The sequence below is a fragment of the Microtus pennsylvanicus genome, chromosome 1, assembly GCF_037038515.1.
Source record: "Microtus pennsylvanicus isolate mMicPen1 chromosome 1, mMicPen1.hap1, whole genome shotgun sequence".
Taxonomy (NCBI): Eukaryota; Metazoa; Chordata; class Mammalia; order Rodentia; family Cricetidae; genus Microtus; species Microtus pennsylvanicus.
The window spans coordinates 99,934,385-99,948,659 of NC_134579.1; the positions used below are offsets into that span (position 1 = coordinate 99,934,385).

At 48.7% G+C, this 14,275-nt stretch overlaps 1 protein-coding gene across 1 annotated transcript in view; it reads left to right on the forward strand.

The window, feature by feature from the left end:
• The window catches only part of Zan (zonadhesin), an 84,305-nt gene that overhangs the window by 18,422 nt on the left and 51,608 nt on the right, over positions 1–14,275 (forward strand). Inside the window, 9 exon segments of the mRNA XM_075974048.1 lie at positions 1,388–1,531; positions 2,013–2,150; positions 2,264–2,433; positions 3,813–4,015; positions 6,055–6,196; positions 10,324–10,571; positions 10,860–11,040; positions 11,648–11,759; positions 13,016–13,110. Of these exon segments, the coding sequence (XP_075830163.1) occupies positions 1,388–1,531; positions 2,013–2,150; positions 2,264–2,433; positions 3,813–4,015; positions 6,055–6,196; positions 10,324–10,571; positions 10,860–11,040; positions 11,648–11,759; positions 13,016–13,110 (1,433 nt within the window).

A 14,275-nucleotide genomic window follows, 5' to 3' on the forward strand; every position in this document is an offset into this window, starting at 1 on the left:
CAGGGCAGTGAGATAACAGCAGGATGCAAACACAATGCCTCGGAATGTTCTGGAGAGCAGTCAGGGGAGCGGCTGCCAGAGGCCATTCTTCAGGGAAGAGTGGCTCCCCAGACAAGGATAAGTCAGGCTTTGTGGAGAAGTTGACGTGGGGACTAGAGGTGCCACATCTGGTAAATTCCAACCCTGGAACTCACACAGACACAAAGAACAGCTGGGTGCAGTGGTGTGTTCATAATTACAGTGCCAGGGAAGCAGGGATGAAAGGACTCTCGGGGCTTGCGAGCCATCCACCCTGACTCGCTGAGCTCCAGGGTCGGCGAGAGACCCTTCTTCAAAAGCCTAGCTGGGGGAGGCTGAGGAGATGGTTCAGAGGGCAAGGGTTCTTCATGCACAAGCACGAGGCCCCAAGCTTGAATATTAAAAGCTGGACATGGCTGTGCATGCACCTGCAAATCCAGTGCTGTGCAGGGCAGAGACAGGAGGATCCCTGGAATTTGCTGGCCGCCAGCCTAGTTCCAAGTTCAGTGAGAGACCCTGTCTCAAAGACATAAAGTGGAGAGTGATCAAACAAGACATCCAACTTCCTTCTCTGGCCTCTGAGTGCACACACTCACCAGGCCTGAGAGTTCAGAGGACCCAGGATCAATTCCAAGCACCTACATGGCAGCCCACAACTGTTTGTGATTCTAGTCCCAATGGACATGATGCCCTCTTTTGAGTTCTGTGGACACTGAATGCGCATGGTGTACAAATATACGTGCAGGCAAGACACACATATGCATAAAATAAAAGCAAATGCTGGCCAGTGGTGATGCCCTCCTTCAATTTGGGAGGCAGAGGCAAGTGGATCTCTGAGTGCTAGGCCAGCCTGGTCTACAGAGTGAGTTCCAGGACAGCCAGGGCTACATGGAGAAACCCTGTCTCAAAATAAAAAGAAAGAAAAATATTAAAATACATATTCACATGTATAATCTAAAAAAAATAAGGTGGACAGCACCTGAGGAACATACCCCTGAGGAACATACCCGTTTTTGACCTCTGACCCACACATACATGCATACCTGTGCATAAACACACACACATGAGAGAGAGAGAGAGAGAGAGAGAGAGAGAGAGAGAGAGAGAGAGAGAGAGAGAGAGAGAAACATTCTTGCTTAAACCCATGAGAAGGTAGGGGCAGCAAGGGATGTTGAGCAGAAAGGACAGAAGAGATCCTGTAGAGATGGCTCAGGCTAAGGCCTGTCACAGAATCTGTTATGAGTGCATATTCTCAACCTCCTCCTGCCTCTTGCCATCAGGGCGCACAGTGCACTGCCCCCTTGCTGTGGTCTCTGATGACTGAGACGCTTCTTCCCAGTCATGACTCATCCCTCTCCTGGACCCACAGTACCTACTCGAGAAAACTCTGTGGTTTCTGTGGGAACTATGACGGGGACAGCAGCAATGATAACCAGAAGCCGGACGGCACGAGGACACAAGATGGGGACGAGCTGGGGAAGAGCTGGCAGTTGAAAGAGGAAGAGAACAAGGAGTGAGTGAGGCTCCCCACTGGGGGCCAGGGGTGGCCCTCCGTTTCTCAGTCCTCTGCCCATTTTAAGATCTATCAGAACTGGGCTTAGCTGTTCCTGCCTGTCATTCGTCTGGAGTCACAGACATAACAAGATCCAGTTTCTAAATACCAAGAGCTGGGCTTATAGCTCAGTGGTAGAGCCCCTACCTAGAATCCCCCAGTGAGGGGTTGGGGTGTGGCTTTTTAGTGGAGATCTTGTCTAGCATGCACCAGGTGTTGGGTTTGATCCTCAGCAATGTAAAAACTGAAGCAAAAGTAACGGACTGGGGTGGGGGGTTGCCTGTGATCTTTAGGTTTCCAGGACTAGAGGAAGGTCAAAGTCAAGCCTGGGTTAATGTAGTGAGATTGTCTCAAAAGGAACAAAAGAATATGACTAGCATTGCCCTTTTCTCTTTCCCTACCTGGAGACTCCAGCTGTTTTACCTCTTTTGGGCTCTTCCAGTCTTGTTGACTGCTTGGGTTGGGTCTCTTCCAGGTGTCAGAACAAGAAGAGCCCCCCATCTTGTGATGCAGTCTTGGGAAGAACTATGTCGGAGCCCAAGTTATGTGGCCAGCTTGTTGATCCAAGAGGAACCTTTGAGTATGGAAGAAGGCGGATGGGCTGCCTGGGGTTGCTCAGCACTAGGGTTTCTCTGAGGTGGAGAACAGAGGCTCTGCCCTCTCCTGCTGTCTTGACTTAACCTCTCTCCCCAGGGCATGCCTGTTCCACATGAAGGCCTCATTCTTCTTGGATAATTGTGTGTCGGACATGTGTAGCTTCCAGGGGCTCCAGCAGATGCTTTGTACTCATATGTCAGCCATGACTGCTGTCTGCCAAGATGCTGGCTATGCCGTGAGGCCCTGGAGGAGACCCCAGTTCTGCCGTGAGTTAGGACCCAAAGCATTGGGGGATGATCTGGCAGAGCTTCCTGTAGATACAGACAGGGTACTCCTGTTGTCCCTCTACGACAGTTACCTATGAGGAGAGGGTAGCGGGGAGAGTTGGAAGGATGCCTGAGAACAATGAGTAAGCTGGCCAGACAGCAGGTTCTGTAACCTCAGCTCCTGGAGAGGCCAAGGCAGGAAGATCTCAAGTTGAAGGCCAAGATGGCCATCTTAAGGAGGCTCGGTTCAAAACACAAAGGCATAAAGAGGGCTAGGTGCATGGCGTAGCAGTACAGCATGTTTCTAGAATCCATCAGTGAGGAGCTGGGGGTGTGGCTTAGTGATAGGGTGCTTGTCAGTGAGAAGCTGGGGTGTGGCTCAGATGTAGAGCACTTGTCTGATGTGCTGCTCAAGGCCCTGGATTGAATCCTCAGCACTGGGGGTACACAGGAGGAGGAGGAAAAGAAGGAGAAGAAGAAATAGGAGAGGGGGAGCAGGTGGAGGAAAAGGATGAAGAGGAGGAAGAGAAGGCAGAACAATAAGCACCCACAGTTACTTGGTTCGGTAGGGAAGAAGATAGTGTACTTTTGTGCTCCCCGAAGTCCTCATGCGTGAAGTCTGTGAAGGCCTGAGACTGTGTTGAAGCTCTGGCCTGGACCCCACCCCCATCTCCAAGTCCTCTGGGGAAGCTGTATCCCCAGAACCAGGCTCTTCATGGCTTGCTGGGTATTATACTTGCTTATTGAGAATGTCTATCTATCAGAGTGGGTACATCTTCTAACTCGGAGCTCATCTGCCTTCCATGGAGGGCCTTGGTACCATCCAAGCAACAGGCTTGGCTTTTGTTTGGTTTGCTTTTGGAGCCAGGGTCTCATGTAGCCCAGGTTAGTCTTGAACTCACCATGGAGTTTAAGATGGCACTGAATTCTTGATCCTCTTGCCTCCACCTCCCCAGGCCTGGGTTACAGTCATGCACAATCACAACCAGTTTATGTTGCACTGGGGTTGGAACCCAGGGCCTCATGCATGCATATAAGCACTCTACCAAGTGAACTGTATCCTCAGACTGCAGGCCACTGTTTTAGCTTCAGCAGCAAGCCCTAGCAGTCAGCTGAGCTCCTAGTCTCATCGACTCCAAGGCCTATTTCTCAGTTTTGGTCCTGGCATCTCTAGCTGGGACCTTCTTAGCATATTCTTTCCTCTTGTCCCTTGGCCTCATCTATCTCCTTTTGAAGTTATTTTCTGAGACAGGTTCTCACTCTGCAGCCTAGGCTGTCCTGGAACTCTCAACCCTGCTTCCACAGCCTCCCGAGTCCTGGATTTACAGGTTTGCACAGCCAGCTTGCCCGTTCTCTTACTTAAGCTTCTCCCTCCACAGCCTTGGTCTGCCCTCAAAATAGCAGGTACTCCCTATGTGCCAAACCATGCCCGGACACCTGCCATCCTGGATCTGCTCTCCAGCCCTGCCCAAAAAAGTGTGTGGAAGCATGCGAGTGTGAGCCTGGCTTTGTGCTCAGTGGTTTTGAGTGTGTCCCTCAGATCCAGTGTGGATGCACCAGCCTCGAGGGACGCTACTTCAAGGTGAGCAGCTGGCGTGAACCCCTCAGCCCTACAGACAGAAAGGACTTGCTCTGAGTTTCTGAAGCCCTGGGTTGAGGTGAGGGAGGGCAATGGGGGATAGGCAAGAAAGAGAAGGTCAGAGCAAAAGCAAGAGTAGCTAAGGCTGGCATATTGGATCCATGCTCAGCGCTTTCTCTCTCTCCATTCCTCCCTCCCTCCTGGCTCTACTCTAATTTCCTTCCTTCCCTCTCTCTTTTCCTTATTTTGGATGTTGCTGAAGATGGAACCCAGGGCCTTATGTATGTTTAGCAAGAGCTTAACAACTGAGCCATGCCCCCAAGCCCTCATTGGGCAATTCTAGGCAGGTGCTCTACCACTGAGCCACACCCCAGCCCCTCATTGGGCAATTCTAGGCAGGTGCTCTACCACTGAGCCACACCCCAGCCCCTCACTGGGGGATTCTAGGCAGGTGCTCTACCACTGAGCCACACCCCAGCCCCTCATTGGGCAATTCTAGGCAGGTGCTCTACCACTGAGCCACACCCCTGCCCCTCACTAGGGGATTCTAAGCAGGAGCGCTACCAACCAAGTTGTAGTACCAGTTAATGTACCAAAGCTCTAGCTTTTTTTAAAAGAAATTTTAATGATTTATTTAACCTTGTTTTATGTACATTGGCTTGAGGATGTCAGATCCCCTGGATCTGGATTTACAGACAGCTGTGAGCTGCCATGTGGGTGCTGGGAATTGAACCCGGGTCCTCTGGAAGAGTAGCCAGTGCTCTTTACTGCCCAGCTGTCTCTCCAGCCCCAGCTCTAACTTTTTACTTGTTTTTCTTTTCATTTTTTTTAACCACAAAGTTTTGAGAGAAGATCTTGTTATGTACCCCTTGCTGGCCTCAAACTCAGTCCTCCTGCTTTTGCCTCCCCGGTGATAGGGTTACATGGAACCATCACCAAACTGGGTTTTTGTTGTTGTTGTTTTGTTTTTTTGCAAGCCTTTCCCCTACACCCTGTTCTGCCTCTAAGTCACCTCTTCCTATTGGAATCTCTCGCCTCCTTTGAGGCTCTGTTGCAACCCTTCCTCCTGCCTGGAGCTTTCCTGACAACTAAGTTAGGGACATCCCTCACCTATGTGGTGACACTTACCTGTTATTACAGTATTTGGGAGGCTCCAGGCCAGCTGAGCTACTCTATCGCAAAAAACAAACAAACAAACAAACAAAAAGAATGTATCTCTCAGGACTAGAGAGATGGCTCAGTAGTTAAGAGCACTGACTGTTCTTCCAGAGGCCCTGGGTTCAATTCCCAGCACCCATGTGGCAGCTCACAACTGTCTGTGACTTCAGTCCTGATACCCTCACCCAGACATACATGTAGGCGAGACACCTTTGCTTTTTTTAAAAAAAATATTTATTTATTTATTATGTATACAATATTCTTTCTGCGTGTATGCCTGAAGGCCAGAAGAGGGCACCAGACCTCATTTCAGATGGTTGTGAGCCACCATATGGATGCTGGGAATTGAACTCAGGACCTTTGGAAGAGCAGGCAATGACACCTTTACTTTTATATTTAAAGAAAGATAATTCTGTTTAATTTATCTTAGTAGCAAGTATTGATAGTGGATATTCATGGCAGGAAGTTGTCCTGGGTGTCTTTCTATTTTAACTGGGAGCGTGTGGTGTGCTTGTGCTCACATGCCAAGCTCAGAGGAAAATCTTCGGGAGTTGGGGCTCTCCTTTTAGCGTTGGGTCTCGGGATTGAACTCAGATCCTCACGCTTTGTGGCACTAAGTGTTCCCGCCTACTGAGTCACCTTGCTGGCCCTCTTTTTTTTTAAGTATCTTATTAATTTGTCTGTGTGGTGTGTGTAGTGTGGAGGCCTGTGGAGGATGCCTGGCATCCCGCCTCATCACTTTCCGGAACAGGGTCCTCCCACTGCACTTGGTATACTACTAGGCCTATTTGATACCAGACTTTTGCACCTAAGCCCAGGGCTTCAGGAAGACAAGATAACCAGGCAAGGAAGCCATCTCTTACTGCTTTCTCTTCTGCACCCAGGTACAGGAGCAATGGTTTAATCCAGACTGCAAAGAAATCTGCACTTGTGATGGCAACAACAGCGTTCGCTGCCAGCCCTGGAAGTGTAGGGCTCAGGAAGTCTGTAGCCATAAGAATGGTGTGTTAGGCTGTCATGCCCAAGGTGAGCAGTCAAGTCACCGTGGACGGTGAGCAGGGCCTTCATCTGAGAGGATGATGATGGTTAATACTGAGTGTCAGATTGACAGGGTCTAGAAACATCTAGGAAACAAGCCTTTGGCAAGTTTCTAGATTCAGTTAACTGAAGTGAGACGACCCACACTAAATGGAAGCCTCATGGTTCCATGGGCTGTGGTCCTGGACTACGTGAACAGGGGAAATCGAGTCGAGCGCCCGCATCCATCTCCTCTGCTCCCTGGCTATCAGGATGCCACAGGAGCTACCTGACATCCTCTTCACCACACCTTCCCACCACGGTGGCCTCCCCGGCACACTGCATGCCAGAAGGCCCCCATGCTTAAGTCACTTTCGTCAAGATCTGGTAATATAGTAATATGGAAAGCAGAACTTAGTAAAGTAACATGGAAAACATTGCCAAAAGCAGTGTTCCCCAAAACGAGGGACTCAACTAGAGATTTGCGTTGGTGATTTTTACTGAGATTGGAACAAATAATGAGAAAAACCATTTATGAAGAAGAAAGCTTTAGCTGTGGTGGTGGTGCCTGCCTGTAACCCTAGCATTTGGGAGTTGGAGGCAGGAGGATCAGGAGTTTGAGGTCACCGTCCTCAGCTGCATAGCTGGTTTGAGTCCAGTCCAGGCTACACGTGACTGTCTCAATATTTAACTGTAAATGTGTTTGTGTCTCTCTGTGTGAGACTGGGTGTACACGTGGATGTAAGTACCTGAAGAAGCCAGAGGGGGCGCCACATCCCCTGGAGTTGCAGTTGCAGACAGTTGGAAGCTCCCCTAACCCTACATCCTGAGTGCTGGGAACTGAATTCTGGCTGCAAAAGCGGCAAGTGCTCTTCACTTATCCTGCACCATCTTTCCAGCCCAGAGGCTGTTTAAAACAAACACAAACAAATAAATAATAAAAAGGAAGGAAAGGAGAGGAAGACAGCAGAAGATGGTTCCTGGGAAGAATCTGCGAAATCGGGAGCTTGACAGAATATTCTGCTCTGTGCTGCGAGGAGCCTGGAGTGCAACAGGAAATCCCTTCAGGAAATTTCAGGTGTCCAGCGAGTACCTCTAGGTCTGGGAGGAGCAGCTGTGGGCAAGGCCACAGGCACATTCGGGAGAAGCCAAGAACCCGGGGAGGAACACGACAGGTACTTCCGGTATGAGCAGCTCCCAGGAACGTGACAGGCACATCCGGGAGAAGCCTCGAGGAGCATGGCAGGTACTTCCGGGAGAAGAACCCGTGAGGAACACGACAGGTACTTCCGGGCAACAGTATCCATCAGAAGTGCCGGGGGAAGAGTCCTCTGAAAATCTTCGAACACTCAAGCAGGAAAGAGAAGAGCAGAGGTTGCCGGGAGAGGGAAGAAAATTCCGAGATGAGTTACCTGCTGGGCCTAGAGGCAAAGATCCAGTACGTTCGAGCCCTCTCTGAGGACACGAGCAGAGATCTCAATGCTGCCTTTAAAGGACGCTGTCGACACCCGAACATTTACCAAGGTTTCAAGAAAGAAATGAGAAACACCGGGTATCAAGTAATAACTTTTGTTCTTCTAGTTGTGGGAAAACTCTCTGGTCTTAGAATGTGTTTCCTTCCATATCCTTAGGCTACATTCGATTCCTACTACTGCGTACATTCTTGGTGAGGTATTCTTTGTTGTGTCTGTCTTTATCCTTTTGTATCTTTTTTTTTTGAGACAGGGTTTTTCTGTGTAGTCCTGGCTGTCCTGGAACTCACTCTGTAGACCAGGCTGGCCTCAAACTCAGAGATCCATCTGCCTCTGTCTCATGAGTGCCGGGATTAAAGGTATACACCACCAACCAGCTGGGTGTCTTTATTCTTTGGAGCAGATATGATGTATACGTTCAGAAATAAACCATTTTGCCAGGCGGTGATGGCGCACACCTTTAATTCCAGGAGTTGGATGGCAGAGGCAGGAGGATCTCTGTGAGTTCTAGGCCAGCCTGGTCTACAGAGTGAGTTCTAGGACAGGCTCCAAAGCTACAGAGAAACCGTGTCTCGAAAAAACAAAAACAAAAACAACAAACCCAAAAAAACAAAACAAACAAACAAAAAAACCTACACAGAGAAACCCTGTCTCAAAAGATAAAAACAAAACAAAAAACTCCCAAACAACCACCATCATCAAAATAACCAAAAGCAAACACCAAACAAACAAACAAAAATAAAAAGTAAGCATTTAGTTTGTTTAAGGACTTCCGCTGGGGGAGTTTTTTTTGGTTTATTGCCTTCAGAAATAAGAGTAATGCAGCAGTTTGCAGTTCAAAAAATTAGGCCTCTTTTATTTTATTTTTTAATTGGTTGATCGTTCTGTGGAGAGCATATTTTTAACGCCACGTTGACGTTTTCTTTGGCCTAAATGTCACATTAATCTTTGTGAGGGTTTCTTACAAAGATTTCTTGCATTAATCTTGCAAAGGGTTTCTTGGTTTGTGTTGTTGTATAATCATTGCATGTCCTATCAGGAGACTGAAACTTTACAGCTCTCGGACAATACCAGGGAGTCAATGTGCAAGAACAGTTTTCATTGGAAATCAGACCCTAACTGGGAGAAATAGCTGTTAAGAGTACAATTTAGGCCGGGCGGTGGTGGCGCACGCCTTTAATCCCAGCACTCAGGAGGCAGAGGCAGGCGAATCTCTGGGAGTTCGAGGCCAGCCTGGTCTACAAGAGCTGGTTCCGGGACAGGCACCAAAGCTACAGAGAAACCCTGTCTCAAAAAACCAAACCAAAACAAAAAAAAAAAAAGAGTACAATTTAGCTGTAAAATTCTGATTTGGCATTGTGCTTTCAGACTTCCTTAAAACCTCATGAAACAAAAGCGAGGTTTTTCTCAAAGTGTTCTCCTCTGCTTTCTATGCCATGATCAAGGTCAGGACCAAAACAACCTGGGGAGGAAGGGGATTATTTCAATTTACAGGTTAACAGTCCTACATTGAGGGAAACCGAGGCAAGAACCTGGAGGCAGGAGCTGAAGAAACAATGCTGCTGGCTTCTTCCAAAATCAAATTTAGCTCTTCAACAGCCTAGCACTGCTTGCCTAGGGGACTGTACTGCTTCCAGGGGACCGGGCCATCGTATATCAGCTAAGAATCACAGAAATGCCCCTAAAGTTTGCTCACAGGCCAGTCTGGTGGAGACGATTTTGCCATGAGGCACCCTCTTTCCCGGTGTGTCAGGGTCTCATCTGAAGCTATGACGGCAGAAGAACCCAACATTTAAGGCTGTCCGCTGTGATGCTCAGTCCCATCTCCCTGAGTTTTTATGGGTTTGAAAATGTCACTGCTTTCGCTCATTTGGGCTTAGATAGACACTTCAGGGGGTTTCTTTCCCCCTAGGATCAGTAAGTGTTCAGAGTGATGAGAGAGAGGGGAACAGTTGAGAGCAGAGGGGCAAATGTCCTGAGGCTGTTGGCTAGACTGTTAACCCACAATCCTTTGGGGCCATGTAACTACTTTGAAGCCATTTGTGTAGAAGTAATTGGACTGTGTGAAAAATCAACAAATGTTTTATTATTGAATAAAAGGAGGGAGGGGGAAGGAGGAGAAAAGTGAGGAGGACAAGGAGGACGTTTTCCTTGATCTCCCCGTTTGGGAGGTTTCAGTCTGTGATCATTTGATCTTGTTGTTTGGGTCCTGTGGTTAGACAGCACATCCTGTTGGGAAACAGCAGAACAAAACATTCCTTGCATCATGGCTGGGACTTGAGGGAAGGAAAGAGAAAGAAGTGCAATCCCCTTCAACAACATCCCTCCAACTGACCTCAAACCTTCTGCCACTCCTAAAGTTTCTACCATTTCCCTATAATACTGAACTGGAGAATCAAGATTCTGGCATATGCATGTGTCTTTGGAATTCCAGATCCAAACTTTCAAAGTAGGATCAGCATCTTCAAGGGCTGAGAACATGAAGTTGAGGAAGGTAGTCTCCTTCCTTGACCTTCCTGGGCCAATCCAACAATTCTCCCAAGAAGGAACTGAAATCCAAGGATGTGTACCACCTCAAAACAGTCTCCCTAAGTTGGCAGCCTTGACTCAAGGCTTCTGGGGTGTGGGGCAACGAGACACCAAAGCCTGACCTCTCTTCTGTAGGTGCAGCCACCTGCATTGCCTCAGGTGACCCCCACTACCTGACATTTGATGGAGCTTTGCATCATTTTATGGGCACCTGCACTTACGTACTGACTCAGCCTTGCTGGTCCAATGTTCATGACAACAACTTTGTAGTGAGTGTCACCAACGAGGTTCGTGATGGCAACTTGGAAGTCTCCAGTGTCAAAGCTGTCCACGTGCAGGTCCTCGACCTCAAAGTCTCCCTGTTCAAAGGCCGAACAGTCGTGGTATGTGTCTTCTGTTGCCTCCACAACCCTGCACCATCACCCGACTTCTTTCTCCTTCCTTTTTCTTTCAGTTGTTATTTTGAGGTAGGGTCTCATGTGTCCACACTGGCCCAGAACTTGCTATGTAACCGAGGAGAACTTTGAACTACTACCCCTTCCTCTGCTTCTACCTCCAAGAGCTGAGCTCCAAACCCTCTATCCTGTTCTACATTTTTTTCCCACTGTGCCCCATTTCATCTTTGTCCCAAGTTTCTGACTCTCTCTACTATGTTGTGCCCATTTCTGTAGCTGAATAACCAACGGGTGGCACTCCCTGTGTGGCCTCTGAAAGGACGGGTGACCATTAGGTTGAGCGGCATCTTTGTCCTGCTTTACACGGACTTTGGGCTTCAGGTTCGATTTGACGGAAAGCACCTGGTGGAGGTGACAGTGCCTTCCTTATACGCTGGCTTCCTCTGTGGGCTGTGTGGTAAGACCCTTGGGGAAATCTCCCCCACTCCCCTTGTCTCCACGGTGTTCTCAGAACTTGTCAACCAATGAATGAGTTGAGGACACCCCCAAAGCAGGTGTCTGGGAAAGCCAGAGGGAAAGAGGAGAGGGTTTCTACATGTAATGGTCCTCAGGAGGTAGAGACCACCCTCTGTCAGGCAGTGAGTTCAAGGGCAGTTGGGGCTTCAAAGAAACCTGCTTAAGAACAAAGACGGCAGGTGGATTGGGGCTGCAGCTCAATCGGTAGAGCTCTTGCCTTGAATGCAGGGAGTCTTGGGTCTCATCCCAGGACTGCATGACCTAGGCGGTAGTACATGTCTATAATACCAGGACTTGGAGATGAACCTGAAAGGCCATCCCTAGCTATAGTTAGTCCAAGGCTAGACTGCTGTATATAGACCTTGTCATCTAAAAGAAAAACAAAAAGACCAAAGGGTTAGCTTTAATATGGCGTTAAGCAACGTGTCTTCTTCTAGTTGGAAAGGAAGTGGCCTCAGAACTAGGTGGACCTGAAGCTCTGCTACTTAGTGAGTTCAAGGGTGACCCTATGCAACGTACGCCATCCCTACAACGTCTCTCTTCCTTAGGGAACTACAACAATAACAGTTTGGATGACAATCTGCGTCCAGATGGGAAGCCTGCAGGCAACTCACTTCTTCTGGGAGCTGCTTGGAAAATACTTGAAGCTTCTGAGCCTGGGTGAGTTTGGGTGTAGGGATCTGGGACTAGGTGAGTTGAGCCTGGGTGAATTGTGCTTGGGTGAGGTAGGTCTAGTGAAGACTGAGCCTTAGCGAGCGAGCTAGGCCTAAGGAAAAATGGGCATAGGAAGATGGACATGGAAATCAGAACTTGGGGGACCTGGGCATCTTTGAGCTGGGCTTAGGGAAACTAGTTTCTGGGGGGAAGTCTGCAAATGAGTGTCCTTTGTTTGTCTGGTTTCCTCTGTGCTGTCCACCGTACTGCCTGGGATCCAGCCAGTTCTGCTCTTCAGCCTCTCCGAGTTTCCAGTGCTGGAGATGGAGCTCAGGGCTTTGCCTATGACAGATAAACGTATAGCCAGTGGCTAGGGCCACATTCCTGACCTGAGACCACAAGTCTGAAAAGTTCCAACAGTACTGGGTGTAACCCAGTGGGAAAGTGCTCTGCTAGCATATATGAAGCCCTGGGTTGCATCCCCAACACCACGTAAATCAAGCATGATGGTCCATAACTATAATTTCAGCAGATGGGAGATGGAGGCAGGGGCTCAGTACTTCGATGTCATTCTGGGCAATATAGTGAATTCAAAGCTACTTTGGGCTACATGAGACCCTGTCTCAGAAAAGGGCTGAGGGTGGCTCAGCATTTAGAGTGCTTCCTGTTTTGCACTGGACCCAGGTTTGGTTCCCAGCACACACGTGGTGGCTCACAAACACCTTTAACTACAGCTAAAAGGGTTCTGATGCCCTCTTCTGGCCTCTCCAGACGTCTGCACTCATGGGCATATACACAGACACACACACATGTAATTAAACATAATAAACTAAACATTAAAGAATAAATAATAAAAGGTAAACAAGCCAGGCATGTGGCTCATGCCTTTAGTTCCAGCATTTGGGAGACAGAAGCAGGTAGATCTCTTTGTGTTGGAGGCCAGTTTGGTCTTCATGGTGAGTTCTAGGACAGTCAGGGCTATGTAGGAGACCCTGTCCCAAAAAAAATGTAAAAAGTTTAATAAAATGGTTCTGGCTCCTCAGGCCTGTGCCAGCTGACTTCTCTCATGCTTGCCTTTGACACCGAGGTTTGAGAAGCCCCGCTGGCCTCTAGCCTCTTCCTTCCTGATGTGTCCCCTGGCCTTCCCACTTGAGGGTGCCAATGTGTTTCCTTCCCATTTTCCCTCTCCATGGCTTAGCTTCAGTTTGGAGGATTCTCCCTCAAACCTAGCCTTTCTAACCTCTCCTCTCCTCCTCATGCAGCTGCTTTGTAGTCGGGGGCAAGACCTCCAGCTGCCAAGAGAACAGCATGGACGACGCCTGGACTAAAAAATGCGCCATCTTGATGAACCCTATTGGTGAGAGGCGTCTCCTCCCAGTGCCCTTTGTCCTCTGCCCTGGACAAGAGGTGGAACAGGTCACGATGGGATAAAGCCAGAGAAGCAGCAGACGGAAAGGCAGGGAGGCCGGCAGGAGTACAGACTATCTATCTCTTAGGAGCCATGCCTGGCAGGCCTTCTCCGCACAGGTTCCTAGTGCTCCTGGTTTTGCCATCGTTGTTTTGGTTTTTGTTTGTTTTTGTTTTGAGACAAGGTTGTGTGTGTGTGTGTGTGTGTGTTGCAGGCTGGCCTTGAACCTGCTGTGTAGCCAAGGATGGCAATGAACTTCTGATCCTCCTGCCTCTACCTCTTGAATGCTTGGGATCACAGATGTTCACCATCACATCCAGTTCATGTGGTGCTGGGGATCAAAACCAGGGTGCACCACACAAGCACAACTGAGCTACATTTCCAGGCCATGTTTGTTTTTTCAGATAAGTCCTGTTTCAGACCAGGGTGGGCTCAGTCTCACTATGTAGCTCAGGCTGGCCTCAAAATCATGGTGGTACTCCTCCCTCATTCTCCCACGTGCTGGGATTACAGGCCTGCGATTCCATGCCTGACTACATCCAGGCTTTGGTGCAAGTGGACATGAAGTTAGCTGTGCTAAAGCAGAGGAGATAGCGCAGTTGGAAAGTGCATGTGTTGTAAGCACAGGACCTGACTGCAATCCCTAGAACCCAAATACAAAACCCGAATGTGTGGCTGGAAAGATGGCTCAGAGAGTAAAAGCACTTAACCGTCAAACCTGAAGATCGGAGTTCAGTCCTTGGAATCCCCACAGAACCAACTACAGAAAGTTGTATTCTAACCTCCACATGGATATTGTGGCATGCATATATACCCCTTTCTCACAAAACAATAACTTTTATAAAAACGCCCAGGCATGTTGGTCCACATGTGTAATCCCGGGGCTGAGAGAAGAGAGATAGGCGAATCCTTGGAGCTCACGGCTAACCAGCTTAGCTGACTAGGTGTGTTCCAGCCTGGTCAATGATAGACCATGTCTCAAAAAGCAAGATGGAAGACTGGAAAGATGACTTGCAGGACACAGGTGCCTGCCATCAAATTTGATCCCTGTGACCCATATGGAAGGAGAGAACTGACTCCTGTGGGTGTCTTTTGACCTTCACATATGTGCTGC